Here is a 19,065-nt window from a genome sequence, read left to right on the forward strand (position 1 = left end):
GAAGTGTTAAGAATTTCCCAGGGATTAGGACACCAAATCAGAGCTAATTTCTATTGGATTTAAATATTACTTCAATTGTTCACGACAAATTTTGAGTTAACTTGAAATGTATTAGCTGCAGGCTGCGTACACTCCCTTTCTCTGAACGTCAATCAACACATTTATTGGTCTCCTGAGTTCAAACCTCTGAAACAAGCATGAAATAAACCAAAGCTGCAGACCTCCGATGTTTAAAAGGACTAAAACTTCCTAGACCTCGGGGATTGTTCTCGGTAATTAGGCAATAAGTTTGTTTTCGGTCTAGAACGTGTAAGGATGTTTTGGAGGGTGGCCCTAGCTCGGTCAAGGCCCACTTCGTTTTGCAGCTGAAGAGTGTAAAATTCCCCGACTGGGAGTAAACGCTGAGAGGGTCAACACCCAGACCTGGACGAGGGCGGGCGCGCACGCTGCCGCGCGGGGCGCAGGACGCGGGCGGGTCGGTTCGGCTCCCCAGCCTCCGGGTTCGAAGCTCCCGGGTCAGCCCTGCCCCGGGCTCCGCGCCCCGGCGCGGGTCCGAGCCGCTAACTTCAGGCCAATCAGCGCCCGGCGTCCCGGCGCCCGCGGCGCCCGGGCCCGCGCCCCCCACGCCCCCGCGCCAGCAATGGCAGCGGCGGCCTCGGCTGCTCCGGGCCGAGCCAGACCCTGGACGAGGAGGGGCTGAGCCGCGGGGGATCCTGGAATCGGCGGGGAGGTGGGGATTCTGGGAGGAAAACTCCATTTCCTCCTTCCCCGCCGGCCTCGCCCCTCCACCCCGGCACCCCAAATTTCCATGTGTCGCCTCCCGGGCGCAGAGCGCCGGTGCTGAGCGGGGCGGCGGCGGCTGGGAAAATGCTGGGCATGTACGTGCCGGACAGGTTCTCCCTGAAGTCCTCCCGGGTTCAGGACGGGATGGGGCTCTACACGGCCCGCAGAGTGAGAAAGGTGGGTGACCCGGCGGCGGCCTGCGCGCCCCGCGCCTCTCGGGCTGGCCGCTCCGCCGGGCCGGGGGCTCCGCGGGCTCCGCTCGTGTCGCCCCTCGCCGGGGAGGCCAGGGCGGCGGGGGCGGCCTTCGCCCGCCGCGCCTCCCGAGCGGGCAGCGCCACGTAGGTGTCGGCGGGGCGCGCCCCGCAGCCGGCCGCTCCGGGGGCGGAACTGCCGCGGGCCGCCCTGCGGCAAGATGTCTTTCCTCCCCTGCAGGAAGTGAGTCGGGACGGAGCCTCCCTCTTCCTCGGCTCCGGGAGTGGGCTGCGTCCAGGCGTTGGCACAGGCACGCGTGGGCGGGCGTCCCCCCAGGCGCGCACGCAGCTCCGCCGCCGCCTTTCTTCCTGTAGGATGAATAAAGGTGACCAGAAATGCTCGCTTCCCCTGTGGGGATGGGGGGAGCTGCCCGGAGCGCAGCTCCACGCAGGCCGTAGCATCTCATTCAGACACCCCGCAGTTCTTTCCCTCCTTCCAAAGTGTGTAATGTGGTTCTGGGAGGTGCCAACTAGATACTGTTTGAATCTCTGAACTTTCTTCTCAGCTTTTCTGGATTTCTCTCGATCTTTCCTTCCAGAGATTTAGAGACGTGTGAGTAGGACCAGCCCATTGCAGTGGCCATAGGGGAACGGCCTGGATGTGTTGGAGGTTGAAAGCAAAGGCCTAGGAGGAGAGATTACTGGAAAACACCAACTCTTTGGATTCAGTGAGACTTGTGTCACAGCTGTTGCGCACGATATGTAGAATCTGAAACCACGGAGGCAGTGGCGAAAAGCCCAGAGTGATGAGAAGGTGTCCTGAGCAGGTACTTGGTGATAGGGCTCCTGCTTGGTACTTTACCCCTGTTAGTAACTTCACTGGCGTGACACTCCCTTGAGACAGTCTTAATCCTCCTCTAGGAGAGGAAAAAGCAGAAGTACTTGGAGGTTAAATTTCCGTCCGAGTTAGGCTTCACACCCATTGCTTCTCAGTCTAAACTCATGTTCTTTCCAGATCTGTTCGTGCCAGCTTCCCAGCACCCCTCCCCCCCACTTTGTTAGGGGTGAAGTTTGGTTAGGAGCAGGCTTGTTCAGTTAAGGTGGGCTAACAAGAGGTTCACAAGATGGACCGGAGACACCAGGTATCTTTCATCTGAGGATGAGACTTCCCCCACCCCCTCACCTAAGGAGCAGGTGAAGGCAGGTGCACAGGTGCTTCAGAAGGCCTTCATTGAAGCAGGGCCTGTAAGTATCTCCCGGGGTAAAATTGGAAACAGTAAACCCCGTATTTACTCTTTCACGTGGGAGTTTGGGAGAATGCTCAAAGGTGAAAAGCAGGTGTAAACAACTTGATCTGAATAGATGTTTTTGCCAAAAGGTGAATGTTAAAAACCAAGATTCTTTCGAAACAGAAGTTGAGATTCTGCTTTTAGTTTTCTCATAAGATATGAAAATTCCCAAGTGGATTTTTCTTGAAGGTCTCAGGGCTAAGTGTAAATACTTAAAAATTAAACACAGTTCTTAAACATTATTTTGTTTAATGTTGTTAATGGTAATATACTAAAAATTGTACAAATATTAGAATTATTAAATATCCTTATTTTTGCCTTACATTATTATTTAGGTTTTTAGAAACAGCTGGCTGATATATGTTCTTTTGATATTTTTATTAATTCCAAATTCTTTTTCCCTGAATTAAGTTATTTGGAAGTTTTTAATTATTTTGGGGTGTAGAATGAGCAGCTTCCAAAATCATATATTACTGCATTTTATTATTGCCGTACCTACAGATACTTATCTTTTCCTGGTTTGTGTAACTTCAACATGTAAAATACATGGTTTCATCCAGGTCACATCTAGGATGCTTACCTATAAGTTCAAGTGAATATGTAGATATTTGCAATAAATTCAGATGATATACTATCAGGGACATAGTTTACTTGTGATCACAAGATAATCATAAGGTCATTGCTCATGGGCAGGTTCACTGATGCCGGAAATGACCTTGAAGTAGGCTTCAGCTCACTTGCTTTCCAAAAGCTGAGGACAAAGCTGAAGCTGAACAGCAGATTTTAGCTGTACTGTAGAGGTAAAGCTGAATATCGGTGCATCCCTTACCTGTTTGCATATAGTTTCTCGATGCTTAAATATTTTTCAGGTTACCTTGTACTAGGTTTAACTCTGGCTGTTAATCAGAGGGTCTGAGAAAAAGTATTTCAGCAGCTATATTAAGGACCTTACTTAAAAGATTTTATGTTCACTATCCTAAACAAATTTTGGAATATATCACTTGAGATACATATGTTGGAAATTGCAGATGTTTTATCACACTTTTATAACACATGTGCTTGTATAACAATTACGCTTTTAAAAAACAATTGCAATTCAAGTCATCTATTGATTTCAATTCAGAGCATCTAATCCAGACCTGTACTGAGGTTGGGGGATTTTGCTAGACCTTCTACCCACACTACATTCACCGTACTGATTTGGGATTCCCTTACCAATGGGATACCTTAATCCCTTTCTAGACCCACCACTTTTTGTGCGGTGTTTCGTAGATTGGGGTCTCTGCAGCAGAGTCACCTAATTCCTTGGTGCCACCTTAGTCCTGTTAGGTTTTTCCTTGGCAGCTGGCCTTTTTTGTAGGCCTGGTGCTGCTGCTTTTTTTTTTTTTTCTCTATAAAATCTACAAAATGACAAGAGGAGGAAATGGAAAGAACTTTTTTTTTTCTTGCCATCATGAAAATTAGAGATTGAATGAAGAGATGGTCATCCGGTAGATATTTCTGTGTGAGCCATTATTGTTCTTGGAGAAAGAATAGATGAGAGTGTGTTGGAAAGCCCTAGATAGGAAAAGGAGGCCTGAGTTCATTCGCAAAACTTACATGCATTGTAATTTGCTAATGAGAATAATAATGAAAAATACTAAATTTGGCACTTTAGCATGCCAGGCTCTGTTCTAAGTGCTTTCCATGTGTGAGCTCATGGGCACAGTTTAATGTTGGGAAAAGATGTGGAATTCTAGATTACTATGCAGATTAAAATTAATGTTAGGCACTCAAAGCTAATATAGGAAGTATTCATACAAGAAAAAGTTATGTAAACATTTCATTACATTACATTTTTTATTTCATGACCATATTTTACGTTACTAGCTTATATGATTAACCAGGGGGTGGTGTGTTTGACATTGCAGTTGAACTCAAAAAGTGGAAAGGTAAACCATAAGATTTCTCCAAGCTCTCAGATTCTTTGCTTCTGTGGAACGGGTTAAGGTGGCAGTCTTCGTTTCCTTGAGGTTTGTTGTAGGCTGTTGGTTTTTTTCTTCCCCTCTGACTTTCAGTCATTTAATCTTCCAGTTGTGGCAGGCACTTCAGGATACATAGGTGGGCAAAATAGACAAGGTCTTTGTCCACATGGAGCTTATTTTCTCATGTGGGGAGAGAGGCAGCAAATAGGTAAAAAAGGGAAGATTTCCAAGATAATTGCAGCACATGTTAAGTGAAAATAATAAACGGGGTGATGCATAAGATTGAATGGAGGTGGAGCCTCCTACTTTAGGCGGGCCGGCAGGGAAGACCTCTCTGAGGAGGTGACGTGCATGAAGTGTGAAGGAGTCGAGCCAGCTAGGAGAATACACAGGGAAGGGGTTCAGTGAGCTTGGACTAGGGTTGTCGTACTGAGAACAGAGGAGTTGTTCAGCTTCAAGGAATAGTTTAGAGGTAGAAACACTAGGATCTTTCATTGGGTTGAATGAGACTGATCATTGAAAGAAAAGAATTTAGGATGACTCAGTTTTTGGCTTGACCAACTGGGTAGGTCTTGGTGCCTTTTGCTTACATGTGAAGTCAATCATATTGGAAACCAATACATTCAATTGTAGGATATGTTGGTAAGAGAACAACAAAAGCAGCCAATGTTTACTAAGCATCTAATAGAAATAGGACATTGCACTAAACAGTATTGCTAAAAAGAATTTCTTTTTCTGTACTCTGGGACTTACAACCTTGTTGGGAAAATGGAAATACAGTAGTACAAAGTTTAAAAAAATTATATTTTTTGTATATCAAATGTCCAAATTTACATTGTGTATATGGATTGATTTTGCTTGCACTGCGTTAGGCAATAGAATTACAGAATTATAGTAATTTTTAGTCTGTTCAGGGAGACAGAAAAGTAAATAGTTTCCATACAGTCTGACTGGTGCTATGATAGACAGTAGCATGAGGATGAGAGGTTGTATGACGTAAGAGGTACCCTAGTTCAGAAGAGGGAAGAATCCCTGTGGCCATTATTGTAAGTCATCAGAAAATGCTGGGGGAATCCAAGAAGGCTGTATGGAGTTGAATTTATGGGGTCGTATTATTATTGTTAATATTGTCTTTATTATTGAGCACTTTAAGTTTACATGTGTTAGTACATTTTACTTTTTCATTAACCCCATGAAGTAGGTACTGTTATTATACCCATTCTCAGATAAAGAAATTGAGGTAAAGAGGGGTAGGCAGTTGTGACACATGAAGTATTGCCTAGGTGACAGAGACTAAATGGTGGACCCATGATACTGATTTCAGTGAGTCTGACCTGATTTTGTGCTCTTGGTCAGTTTGGATGGAGTTGAATGGTTTGTAGGTAGAGTTGTTGGAAATAAAATTGAAGGAATCCTTTAAGGGCTAGACCTCGTGACATACCTTATTTCAGATCAAGGAAGTTGTTAAAACATTTCCACTGAGGCATCACCTTGTACAGCGGAGCCTGTGGGCAGCCTGAAATTGTCACACACAGTCACACAATTTGAAGTCTGGGTTTTCTGTTTACTATGCACTTGCTTTGTTATTTTCTTGTGCAACAGTCTTCAAAGGTTTATTATTATCCCTAATTTACAGATTACGTGCTTGCTCAATGATTAGTTCTTGTCAAAACTTTTCTATTGTCCTTTATATTCACTTAAAATTTTTTTCTGCTTTCCAATTCCTTCTTCGTTAGGGGGCCAAAACCTTACCTCATCTTCTGATGTGTGGTTATTTTCCTTTATCTGTAAAAGCCCATTAGTTGGTGTGCCCTTCGCATAGCTGAGCTGGGTTTGTATTTTTAAAAAGAACTAAAGACTGAAAGGAAAGCTGAAGACAAGCAAAAAAAGGAAATAATATAAATGAATACTTCTGGACCTCTAATTCCAGAAGAAGCAGTAAAGAGCATTGAAGAGGCTCAGGTCTCCTTAACTTGATAGACACCCACCACAGTGAATTGACCCTTCTGGGGTAGCTCAATTCCTGGCTTCCTTCCCTCTCATCCCTGTACTTTTTTGCCTTAGGAACTCCTGAGTGGCATCCTGTGCCCATGAACCCTAGGGCAGTCTCCCACTACGTTCTGCTCTTCTCATGAACAAATACAGGTTCCTAGTTCAAACTTGCCAAATACCCTAGGATCTTATCCACAGCTGCTTTTCAGGGCAAAACCTACGGGCAGCACTGAGGCATTCGTTTCCTATGGCTGCTGTAGTGAATTATCACACATTTAGTGGCTTAAAACAATACAAATTTATTATTGTACGGTTCTGGAGAATATAAATATAAAATGGGTGGGCAGGGCTGGTTCCTTCTGGAGGCTCTAAAGAGAGAGTTTACTTCCTTGCCTTTTGCAGTTTTCTAGAGGCTGTCCACATTCCTTGGCTCATGGCCCCACATCATTCTGACCTCAGCTTTTGTCATTACATCTCCTTCTCTGACTCTGACCCTCCTGCTTCCTCTTATAAGGACTCTTGTGATTAGAGTGGGTCCACCCAGATGTTCCAGGATAATCTCCCCATCTCAGGATCCCTAATGTAATCACATCTGCAGAGTCCCTTTTCCTTTATAAGGTAACATACAGATTCTAGGGGTTAGGACATCCTGCTACAGCTCCTAAGTATAATTCTTCCTTGTCTACATCATGTGGAACATTTTACAGTGAGTCCTTCCTCACATACTGGTCTCAATAAAATGTACACATTACACATCTAGCATGCTGATGACTCTTCTGCCTTGTTTTCAGTGTTGATTCTGGCAGAGGTCAGCAAGGTTGGCATCCATGCAGTAAAATCTGGGCGAGTGGTTCCCTTATAGAGAGGAAGAGAAAATATGTGCTTGAGAAGCAGAATAGGAAAGAATAGATTCTGATGGTGTTCTAAATGATGGTGTCTGAAAGAATTTCAGAGGGAATCAAGTTTGCAGAGTCTCATCTTACAGATGAGACACTGAAGCCTAGAGAAGTTTTGCCTGCAGTCTTGTGGCTCACAGCTGCATCGCAAGCTCCTATTCCTTCCACAGTACCATCTCCCTCTCCTTCACACCAAGGCAAGCACCTTAATTCTCTTTGAGGGATTTGTAGCAAAGACATCTGATGAGGTAAAATTCCAAGAGAAAAATACCTGAAATAAGGGTTTAAATCTGAGTTTGTGAAAATAACAGTAAGCTTAAAAAAAAAAAGGAGGCATGTTGTATAGGGTTAGAAAAACATGTGGGACACAGAAAACCCAAAAAGAAAAGTAAGTAAAAGCACAGAGGAAAAATCACCATGCATAAATGTCAGTACAAGAAGACTAGATTTTGCGGATTAAGGTGTTTTGTTGATCAGCTTAGAAGGTGACTCTCCTGAAGAAACAATGGATCTTTATGCTCTGGCTAAAATTCTGCCAGTAGATGTTTTTTTTACAGTTCCTGGTGGTGGGTGATAGCTAATCTGGAAACATAATCAGAGGGAAAATAATCTCCATCGATGCCTGCCATATGTGCTATCTCTTTTCTGTGTTCACACATTTATAGTCTGCGAAAGTGACTCTATGCAGCTTAGTATTTACTGGTGTTATTACAGATTCAGATTTGGGGTTTTTTTGTGATTATAACAGCTACAGTTAATTCTTTCAACAAATATTTATTGAGCAGCTGCAGTTGTCAGGCACTGGGCTAGTTGCTAGTGACAGAAGGGTGAGTGACAGTCACTGGATGTGTTCCAGAGTTTGTATTTAAGCCCTACAAGTCTGCATGGTGGCCATTATTGTCCTTGTTTTATAGATGAGGACACTAAATTGCGAGGAAGGTTATATCACAATAGGGATTAATCAGAATTTGAACTCAGATCATTCTATGCATCCTTTTCACTAAAAAAAAAAAAACACACTCAAAAAAACCCCAAAATTATTTTTCCCCATACTGATAAAATGCTATATCCAAGCTCATTTCCAGGAGTACAGACACGTACCTACTCACACACTTTTAAAAGGTTATTTTACGAAGATGAGAAAAGAGTAAACTCATTTCATCATGTAGCATTTCTCGTTCAGCAGTATCTCGTAGAAATCCCTCTAGGAGTTAATGGTTAACGATGGTATGCTGCCCACAAGCGTGTAGACCCCAGGCCAGTTGGACCTGAAGGCTGATGATGCTGACTCCTACTTAGCTCACCGCCAACCCATCGGAAGAAAGCAGGACTGTTACTACCCTGATCCTTACCACCTATCCCTGACCACAAGCCCCGACTATAAGACCTCTCCCTATTCTCCAGAGACGGGGGCACAGTTCTTGAGGTGCTAGCCGCTGTGTTCCCCCTTTGCTTGGCAAAGTAATAAAGCTATTCCTTTTTACTCCTCCAAAAAAAAAAAAAAAAAAAAAGAAATCCCTCTAGGTAATCTGCTTTGGCTCTAATTTATTATGTTTAATAACTGAACATATTCTATGCAGAAGATATGACATGATTTTCATTTCATTGGGTCTTGTTTTACACAATTATTCAGTATATGTTTATTACCAAGATTTGTACCAGCCATTTGGAATACAGTAGTGAACAAAATAGAAATTATGGCTCTTGCCAAGCTTGCATTTTCTTGAGAGGAGACAGATAATTAACAATGAACGATTAGAAAACTTATATTAAAATGTGACAAGTATTGTAGAAAAAAGAAAAAGTAGAGCTAGGTATTGTTGACTTGGCAGAGTGTGTGGGTGTGTGGGAGGATGTTTTTCTAAATAGGTGGTTGGTCCAGTTAATCCTCACTAAAAAAGGGAAATTTGGGCAATGATTTAAAGGATGGGAGGAAAGTAGCCAGACATTTCTAGGGGAAGAACATCTAGGCAGCAGTTAGAGCAAAGGCCCTAAGATGTTATTTTGCCTGTTGTGTTCCAGGAATAAGGAGGCCGGTGAGGATGGAATGGACTTACTGAGGGGCTGAGTGCCAGAGGAGGAGGTCAGAGAGATAGTGAAGGGAAGGGTACAAGGCGTGCATTTCTTAGGGCCTTTCAAGCCAGTATAAAGCTATTGGCTTTATTTTGAGTGAAATGGGGAGCCACTGCAGGGTTTTGAGCAGGGGAGTGACATGATGTGACTTGAGTTTATCAAGGATTATTCTGACTGCTGTGTAGAGAATAGTTGACCACACGGTAAATGTGTAAACTGGGAGACTTATTAGGATTCTTTTGCAATAATCCATGTAAGAGGTGATGGTGGATTAGACCAAGGTGGTGGCAATGTTGGAAGTGTAGTTTGAAGATAGAATATGCTGATGAGATAATTGGAAGAAAAGGAAGGATCAAAGATAATTCCAAGGGTTTTAGCATGAGAAATTGGAAGGATTGGTTTATCAACCAACAACTGAGATGGGGAAGATTTTGGTTCAGCAGGTTTGAAGGGGGAAGACCTAGAGTTTGGTTTAAGGCATGTTAATTTTTTTTTAATAAATTTATTTATTTAATTTATTAATTTATTGCCTGCGTTGGGTCTTCATTCCTGCACACGGGCTTTCTCTAGTTGTGGTGAGTGGGGACTCCTCATTGTGGTGGCTTCTCGTTGGGGAGCATGAGCTCTAGGCATGTAGGCTTCAGTAGTTGTGGCACACAGACACAGTAGCTGTGGCTCGAGGGCTCTAGAGCACAGGCTCAGTAGTTGTGGCGCTCAGGCTTAGTTGCTCTGCGGCATGTGGGATCCTCCTGGAGCAGGAATCAAACCTGTGTCCCCTGCATTGGCAGGTGGATTCTTTTTTTTTTCCTACATAGTTGTATTTCTTTTTTAAAGAACTTTTGTTGAGATACAGTTAACAGACAATAAACTTCATATATTTAGAGTGTACAATTTGGTATCCCAATCTCCCAATTCATTCCTCTCCCAACCCTCCCTGCTTTCCCCCCTTGGTGTCCATATGTTTGTTCTCTACATCTGTGTCTCTGTTTCTGCCTTGCAAACCAGTTGATCTGTACCATTTTTCTATAGTCCACATATATGTGTTAGTATACAATATTTGTTTTTCTTTCTGACTCACTTCACTCTGTATGACAGTCTCTAGGTCCATCCATGTCTCTACAAATGTCCCAGTTTCATTGCTTTTCACAGCTGAGTAATATTCCACTGTATATATGTACCACATCTTATTTATCCATTCATCTGTTGATGGACATTTAGGCTGCTTCCATGTCCTGGCTATTGTGAATAGTGCTGCAGTGAACATTGGGGTGCATGTGTCTTTTTGAATTATGATGTTCTCTGGGTATATGCCCAGTAGTGGGGATTGCTGGGTCATATGGTAACTCTATTTTTAGTTTTTCAAGGAACCTCCCTACTGTTCTCCATAGTGGCTGTATCAATTTACATTCCCACCAATAGTGCAAGAGCGTTCCCTTTTCTCCGCACCCTCTCCAGCATTTACTGTTTGTAGATTTTCTGATGATGCCCATTCTAACCGGTGTGAGGTGAGACCTCACTGTAGTTTCGATTTGCATTTCTCTAATAATTAGTGCTGTTGAGCAGCTTTTCATGTGCCTCTTGGCCATCCATATGTCTTCTTTGGAGAAATGCCTATTTAGGTCTTCTGCCCATTTTTTGATTGGGTTGTTTGTTTTTTTGATATGGAGCTGGATAAACTGTTTATATATTCTGGAGATTAATCCTTTGTCTGTTGATTCATTTGCAAATATTTTCTCCCATTCTGAGGGTTATCTTTTTGTCTTGCTTATAGTTTTGTTTGCTGTGCAGAAGCTTTGAAGTTTCATTAGGTACCACTTATTTATTTTTGTTTTTATTTCCATTACTGTAGGAGGTGGATCAAAAAAGATCTTGCTGTTATTTATGTCAAAGAGTGTTCTTCCTATGTTTTCCTCTAGGAGTTTTATAGTGTCTGGCCTTACATTTAGGTCTTTAATCCATTTTGAGTTTATTTTTGTGTATGGTGTTGAGTGTTCTAATTTCATTCTTTTACATGTAGCTGTCCAGTTTTCCCAAAACCACTTATTGAAGAGGCTGCCTTTTCTCCATTGTGTATCCTTGCCTCCTTTGTCATAGATTAGTTGACCGTAGTTTATCTCTGGGCTTTCTATCCTGTTCCATTGATCTGTATTTCTGTTTTTGTGCCAGTACCATACTGTCTTGATCACTGTAGCCTGAAGTCAGAAAGCCTGATTCCACCAGCTCCGTCTTTCCCTCTCAAGGTTGCTTTGGCTATTCAGGGTCTTTTGCATTTCCATACAAATCATAAGCTTTCTTCTTCTAGTTCTGTGAAAAATGCCGTTGGTCATTTGATAGGGATTGCATTGAATCTGTAAATTGCTTTGGGTAGTATAGTCATTTTCACAATGTTGATTCTTCCAATCCAAGAACATGGTATGTCCCTCCATCTGTTTGTGTCGTCTTTGATTTCTTTCATCAGTGTCTTATAGTTTTCTGAGTACAGATCTTTTGCTTTCTTAGGCAGGTTTATTCCTAGGTATTTTATTCTTTTTGTTGCAATGGTGAATGGGATTGTTTCCTTCATTTCTCTTTCTGATCTTTCATTGTTAGTATATAGAAACACAAGAGATTTCTGTGTGTTAATTTTGTATCCTGCAACTTTACAAATTAATTGATTTTGCTCAAGTAGTTTTCTCGTGGCATCTTTAGGATTTCCTATGTATAGTATCTTGTCACCTGTGAACAGTGACCCTTTTACTTTTTCCTTTCCAATTTGGATTCCTTTTATATCCTTTTCTTCTCTGATTGCTGTGGCAAGGAATTCCAAAACTATGTTGAATAGTAGTGGAGAGAGTAGACATCCTTGTCTTGTTCCTGATCTTAGAGGGAATGCTTCCAGTTTTTCACCATTGAGAATGATGTTTGCTGTAGATTTGTCATATATGGCCTTTATTATGTTTATTATGTTGAGGTAGGTTCCCTCTATGCCCACCTTCTGGAGAGTTTTTATCATAAATGGGTGTTGAATTTTGTCAAAAGCTTTTTCTGCATCTATTGAGATGATCATGTGGTTTTTATTCTTCAATTGGTTAATATGGTGTATCACATTGATTGATTTGCATATATTGAAGAATCCTTGCATTCCAGGGATAAGCCCCACTTGGTCATGGTGTATGATCCTTTTAATGTGTTGTTGGATTCTGTTGGCTAGTATTTTGTTGAGGATTTTTGCATCTAAATTCATCAGTGATATTGGTCTGTAGTTTTCTTTTTTTGTAGTATCTTTTTCTGGTTTTGGTATCAGGGTGATGGTGGCCTCATAAAATGAGTTTGGGAGTGTTCCTTCCTCTGCAATTTTTTGGAAGAGCTTGAGAAGGATGGCTGTTAGCTCGTCTCTAAATGTTTAATAAAATTCATCTGTGAATCTTTCTGGTCCTGGACTTTTGTTTGTTGGGAGATTTTTAATCACAGTTTCAATTTCATTACTTGTGATTAGTCTGTTCATATTTTCTATTTCTTCCTGATTTAGTCTTTGAAGGTTATACCTTTCTAAGAATGTCTGTTTCGTCCAGGTTATCCATTTTATTGGCATATAGTTGCTTGTAGTAATCTCTTATGGTGCTTTTTATTTCTCTGGTGTCCGTTGTAACTTCTCCTGTTTCATTTCTAATTTTATTGATTTGCCCTCTCCCTCTTTTTCTTGATGAGTCTTGCTAGAGGTTTATCAATTTTATTTATCTTCTCAAAGAATCAGCTTTTAGTTTTATTGATTTTTTTTTCTTTGTTTCTATTTCATTTATTTCTGCTCTGATGTTTATGATTTTTCTCCATCTACTAACTTTGGGTTTTGTTTGCTCTTCTTTCTCTAGTTTCTTTAGGTGTAAGGCTAGATTGTTTATTTGGGAATTTTCTTGTTTCTTGAGGTAGGATTGTATAGCTATAAACTTCCCTCTTAAAACTGCCTTTGCTGCATCCCATAGGTTTTGGATCATTGCGTTTTCATTGCTATTTGTCTCTAGGTATTTTTTGATTTCCTCTTTGATTTCTTCAGTGATCTGTTGGTTATTTAGTAGCATATTGTTTAGCCTCCATGTGTTTGTGTTTTTTACAGTTTTTTTCCTGTAATTGATTTCTAATCTCATAGTGTTGTGGTTGGAAGAGATGCTTGATACGATTTCAATTTTCTTGAATTTACCAAGGCTTGATTTATGACCTAAAATGTGATCTATCCTGGAGAATGTTGCATGTGCACTTGAGAAGAACGTGTAATCTGCTGTTTTTGGAGGTAATGTCCCATAGATATCTATGAAATCAAGCTGATTTATTGTGTCATTTAAAGCTTGTGTTTCCTTATTAATTTTCTGTCTGGATGATCTGTCCATTGGTGTAAGTGGGGTGTTCAAGTCCCCCACTATTATTGTGTTCCTGTCGATTTCCTCTTTCATAGTTGTTAACATTTGCCTTATATATTGTGGTGCTCCTATATTGGGTGCATATATATTTCTAATTGTTATCTCTTCTTCTTGGATTGATCCCTTGATCTTTTTGTAGTGTCCTTTCTTGTCTCTTGTAACATTTTTTTATTTTAAAGTCTATGTTATCTGATATGACTATTGCTACTCCAGCTTTCTTTTGATTTCCATTTGCATGGAATATCTTTTTCCATCCCCTCACTTTCCGTCTGTACGTGTCCCTAGGTCTGAAGTCAGTCTCTTGGAGACAGCATATATATGGGTCTTGTTTTTGTATCCATTCAGCCAGTCTGTGTCTTTTGGTTGGTGCATTTAGTCCATTTACATTCAAGGTAATTATCGATATGTGTGTTCCTAGTACCATGTTCTTAATTGTTTTGTTGTTGTTTCTGTAGGTCCTTTTCTTCTCTTATGTTTTCCGCTTAGAGAAATTCCTTTAGCATTTGTTGTAAGGCTGGTTTTGTGGTGCTGAATTCTCTTAGCTGTTGCTTGTCTGGAAAGCTTTTGATTTCTCCCTTGAATCTGAATGAGATCCCTGCTGGGTAGAGTATTCTTGGTTGTAGGTTCTTCCCTTTCATCACTTGAAATATATCATGCCACTCCCTTCTGGCTTGCAGAGTTTCTGCTGAGAAATAAGCTGTTACCCTGATGGGAGTTCCCTGTATGTTATTTGTCGTTTTTCCCTTGTTGCTTTTAATAACTTTTCTCTGTCTTTATTTCTTGTCCATTTGACTAGTATGTGTCTTGGTGTGTTTCTCCTTGAGTTTTTCCTGCCTGCGACTCTCTGAGCTTCCTGGACTTGGGTAGCTATTTCCTTTCCCTTGTTAGGGAAGTTTTCATCTATAATCTCTTCCAATATTTTCTTGGGTCCTTTCTCTCTCTCTTCTCCTTCTGGGACTGCTAGAATGCGAATGTTGGTGCATTTAACATTGTCCCAGAGGTACCTTAGGCTGTCTTCAGTTCTTTTCACTCTTTTTTCTTTATTCTTTTCTGCATCAGTGATTTTCACCATTCTGTCTTCCAGGTCACTTATTCACCCTTCTGCCTCCGTTAATCTGCTATTGGTTCCTTCTAGTGTATTTTTCATTTCAGTTATTGTGTTGCATATCTCTGTTTGTTTGCTCTTTAATTCTTCTAAGTCTCTGGTAAACTTTTCTTACAACATTTCGATCTTTGCACCCAGTCTTTTTTCAAAGTCCTGGATCATCTTCACTATCATTATTCTGAATTCTTTTTCTGGAAGGGTGCCTATCTCCTCTTCATTTAGTTGTTTTTCTGGGGTTTAATCTTGTCCCTTCATCTGGTACAGAGTCTTCTGGCTTTTCATTTTCTCTTTCTGTGGCTATGGTTTTCATTTCCACAAAATGAAATACTACTGATACTGCTTTGGTACTGCTGTCTGCCCTCTTGTGGAGGAAACTATCTAGGAGGCTTGTGGGTGCTTCCTGATGGGAGGGACTGATGTTGGGTTGGGTTGGGTGGGCGGAGCTCAGTCAAACTTTAATCTGCTTGTCTGCCAATGGGTGGGGCTGTGTTCACACCCTGTTGGTTGTTTGGCCTGATGCTCTCCAGCACTGGAGCTTACAGGCTCTTTGGTGGGGCTAATGCTGGACTCTGGGAGGGCTCATGCCAATGAGCACCTCCCAGAACCCGTGCCGCCAGTGCCCCTGTCTCCTCGGTGAGCCACGGCTGCCCCCCACCTTTGCAGGCAACCCCCCAACACCAGCAGGTAGGTCTGGTTCAGTCTCCTGTGGGGTCACTGCTCCTTCCCCCAGGGTCCTGGTGAGCACACTATTTTTTGTGTGCCCTCCAAGAGTGGAGTCTCTGTTTCCCCCAGTCCTGTGGAGGTCCTGCGATCAAATCCCACTGGCTTTCAAAGTCTGATTCTCTGGGGATTTCTCCTCCCATTGCTGGACCCCCAGGTCGGAAAGCCTGACATGGGGCTCAGAACCCTCACTTTAGTGGGTGGACTTCTGCAGTATAACTGTTCTCCAGTTTGTGAGTCACCCACCCAGCATTTATGGGATTTAATTTTAATGCGATTGCGCCCCTCCTACCGTCTCATTGCAGCTTCTCCTTTGTCTCTGGATGTGGGGTGTCTTTTTTGGTGAGTTCCAGTGTCTTTCTGTCGATGGTTGTTCAACAGTTAGTTGTAATTCCGGTGCTCTTGCAAAAGCATGTCCTCCTACTCTGCCATCTTGATTTGGCAGGCGGATTCTTAACCACTGTGCCACCTAGGCAGCCTGAGGCATATTGATTTTGACAAGTCTGTTAGACAACAGATATCAAAAAGACAGTGAGATATCATTTTTATACCTGCAATTCCTCCTTCCTATCCTTTATGCCATCATTTTCATCTATTTTATATGTTATAAACCTTACAGTACATTTTTACTATTTTCCCTTTATATCATCAGTTTTCTTTTAGAACATTTAAAAAGTAAGACAAATTTTGTTGTTGACCTTTATTTCCATTTCTGGAGCTCTTTATTTCTTTCTTTTGAGTTACATTTCTGTCTGCTATCATATTCTGTTACTACATTCTTTGAGGAGTTCTTGTATCACAAGTGTGCTGTCTGAATTTTCTCAGCTTCTGTTTTTCTGAAAATAGTATTTTGCTGTTATGTATGAAAGATATCTTCTCTAGGTTGACAGATTTTTTTTTCTTCTCATTACATTGAAGATGCAACTTGTTCTTTTTTTTGGCTTACAAAGTTTGTGACAAGAAGTCTGCTGTAAGTCTTACATTCTTCACACATAATCTGTCTTTTTTCCTCTGCTTTCAAGATTTTTCTAGTTTTCTTTGGATTTTAGCAGTTTGACTATGATATGTTTAAAATTTTTCTAAAAAAGCTTGCTTTTTTATTTTGTATGTGATTTGATATCTTTTATCATTTTTGGAAAATGCATAGCCATTTTCTCTTCAAACATTACTTCTGGCCTAAGCTGTCTCTCCTCTTCTGGGACTCCAATTACATGTATATCAGACCAATTGATATGATATTGTCTCACAGCCCTTACATTCTTTGTTCTTCTTTCTTTCTTTTTTTTTCCCCCACTTTGTGTTTATTTAGGTAATTTCTATTGCCTTATCTTCAACTTTACTGCTTCTTTTCTCAGCTGTGTTAAGTTACCTGGTGACTCTAAGGAATTCATCTTTGAAACCATGATTTTTATTTCTAGTATTTCCACTGGATTCTCTCTTATAGTTTCCATGTCTTAGCTGAAACTTCTCCTATATTCTTGCATGTTATCTGCCTTTTCTAGTAGATTGTTTAACAAATTAACCATAGTTATTGTTAAAGCCATTGTCTGATAGTTCTAAGGTCTGTCATTTCTGCATCAGTTTCTGTTGGTTGCTCTGTTTCTTCACAATTTGCTGTTTTTCCCCCTTGTTTGCCTGTGTGTTTTTATTTTTGTATGTCTTGCATTTTTGATTGATTGCCATTATCATGTGTGAAACAGTCAAGTGTGTGGTAAATAGTATTTATATTTGGAAATATGCACATTTTATTTTGTCAGGCTGTAACTGTGGGAGTTTGGATCAACCTAGTTAGGAGATAAGATGGGTTTGCATTATGTTGTTGTTGTTTTTTTAATTTTTTAATTTTTCTTTTTTTTATGTTGTTTTTGTTACTTTCAGTGCACCACAGGCTTCAGATTCTTCTAAAGTTGCCTTGTGGTTAGGGTGATGGCTGGGGTGCTCTAGGTTTTTCTCAGTATCTATACACTGCTCTCAGCTTTCTTCTGTCCCTGAGTGCCTGCACCATAGAGGGGTTCTCTCACCAAGCCACTATGTTCTTGTCCTTCCTCCGTAGTAGACTGCTGTGTTATTTGAGGTCTCTGTTCTCTCTGTTCTCTGTCTTGGTCCAGCTTCACTCTTATCTAGGGTTTATCAGCCTGAGCTCCAGGAGTTGGGTTTCCAATAGCATTCCTAACTCTCTTTCCCATAGGAGCCAAACTTTTATATCAGTGACTGGTTTTTTGTGCAAGAATGTTTCCTGTCCCTCACCCAATGGTAGGAAACCTTTGAGGATTGTGAGCCTATACCACTTCCTGTCCTTCCTTCAGCAGTATTTGATCTTTATTTGTGTCCTGGAGATAACAGAGATTGCTACTTTCTTGTAGTTAAAGGCTTCTCCGTATGTGAGAGAAAGATAAGGGCAGGAGGTGTGGGGTGTTGTGCATTCTTGCAGCAGCTGCTGTCTTCCTTTTGTATGCCTGCACTACTGAAGGAGTATGTCTGTCCTTTCTGTCCTCCCATCTTTCTTATATGGAAAGGTCCTTGGAAGAGAGTCCGCAAGTGTATATGAACTCCCCTTTGGTCTGGGGTTTCCAGTGGTTTTATACAGTCAGGCTGTCTCACATGCATTCTTTAGCAGACTATTAGAATGTTAGTTGATTTCTTATTTGTTTGTGTGGTGGCCAGCAGCTCTTCCTTCTGTAATCTGCCATAGGTAAGCCAGTGCTCTCTTCAAGAAAAGTTATGATTTTATAGTTTATCAGACTTTCTTACTATTAGGCTAGGAGTGATAGTCTTTCTAAATCTTTGATGGATATTGAACTTTGAAAGTTTTAAGATTAATGGCATGTTCTGTATATTTTTATAATTTTTTATTACTTAACCAATCTGTCCAATTTTGAAAGGTATTTTAAAATCTCCAACTCTAGTTCTTCTTGCATTTTTAATATTTTTATGCTACTTGTTTCTCACTGTTCTGTGTTCTTCATAAATATGCGTTATATCATTACATAATGTTCTGCTTTATCCAACTGAGTGCATTCAGCCATTAACTTAACCTTGTATGGTACTGACACTATTGCCTTTCTTTGCTTTGCTTTTATCTGTATATCATTCTCTACCCATTTTAATTTATTTCTTATCATTTTGTTTTATCTTTTTGTAATCTTGTAGCTAGGTTATATTTCATAATGCAGTATTACAATCTCATTTAATAAGAAAATTTAGCCTTTTTATAGTTAGTATAATGACTGATACAATTGATTTTTTTATTCTTGTCATCTTTCTTTACACTCATTACTTATTTTATATTGTAACATTTTTAATTTTCCTTATTTTTGCTAAGTGTACTGTTCATTCTTTTCCCCTCTTGTTACTTTGTTAGCCCTGTTCTTCTTTTTCTTTAGTGATTTACTTACTCTTCCCCTCTTTCATAATCAGATGCACATGATTTTTTTTAATTTGATAGCTGGAGTTCAACCATTTTCTCCACAAAAAATACAGTTTCTTCCACAAGATGTTCATTTCTCTATTGCTTCCCTTCTCTTTCTTCCTGCCACCACTCACTGCTTCCCCCAACCTCTTCCTGCCCTGCAACTTTGGGGATGCTTTTATCTTCCTGCCTTTCTTCCCCCACATCCCTAAGTTTTGATGAAATGATGTGTTGCTTAGTAGAATTTCTTCT

At 40.8% G+C, this 19,065-nt stretch overlaps 1 protein-coding gene across 1 annotated transcript in view; it reads left to right on the forward strand.

Moving 5' to 3' along the window:
• The first annotated feature begins 778 nt into the window (after nucleotides 1-778).
• The window catches only part of PRDM5 (PR/SET domain 5), a 207,029-nt gene continuing 188,742 nt past the window's right edge, over nucleotides 779-19,065 (forward strand). Inside the window, exon 1 of the mRNA XM_057706946.1 lies at nucleotides 779-960. Coding sequence (XP_057562929.1) covers nucleotides 868-960 — 93 coding nt within the window. The 5' untranslated portion in view covers nucleotides 779-867. The remainder of the gene's footprint in view (nucleotides 961-19,065) is intronic.

The sequence above is a fragment of the Hippopotamus amphibius genome, chromosome 13, assembly GCF_030028045.1.
Source record: "Hippopotamus amphibius kiboko isolate mHipAmp2 chromosome 13, mHipAmp2.hap2, whole genome shotgun sequence".
Classification (NCBI taxonomy): domain Eukaryota; kingdom Metazoa; phylum Chordata; class Mammalia; order Artiodactyla; family Hippopotamidae; genus Hippopotamus; species Hippopotamus amphibius.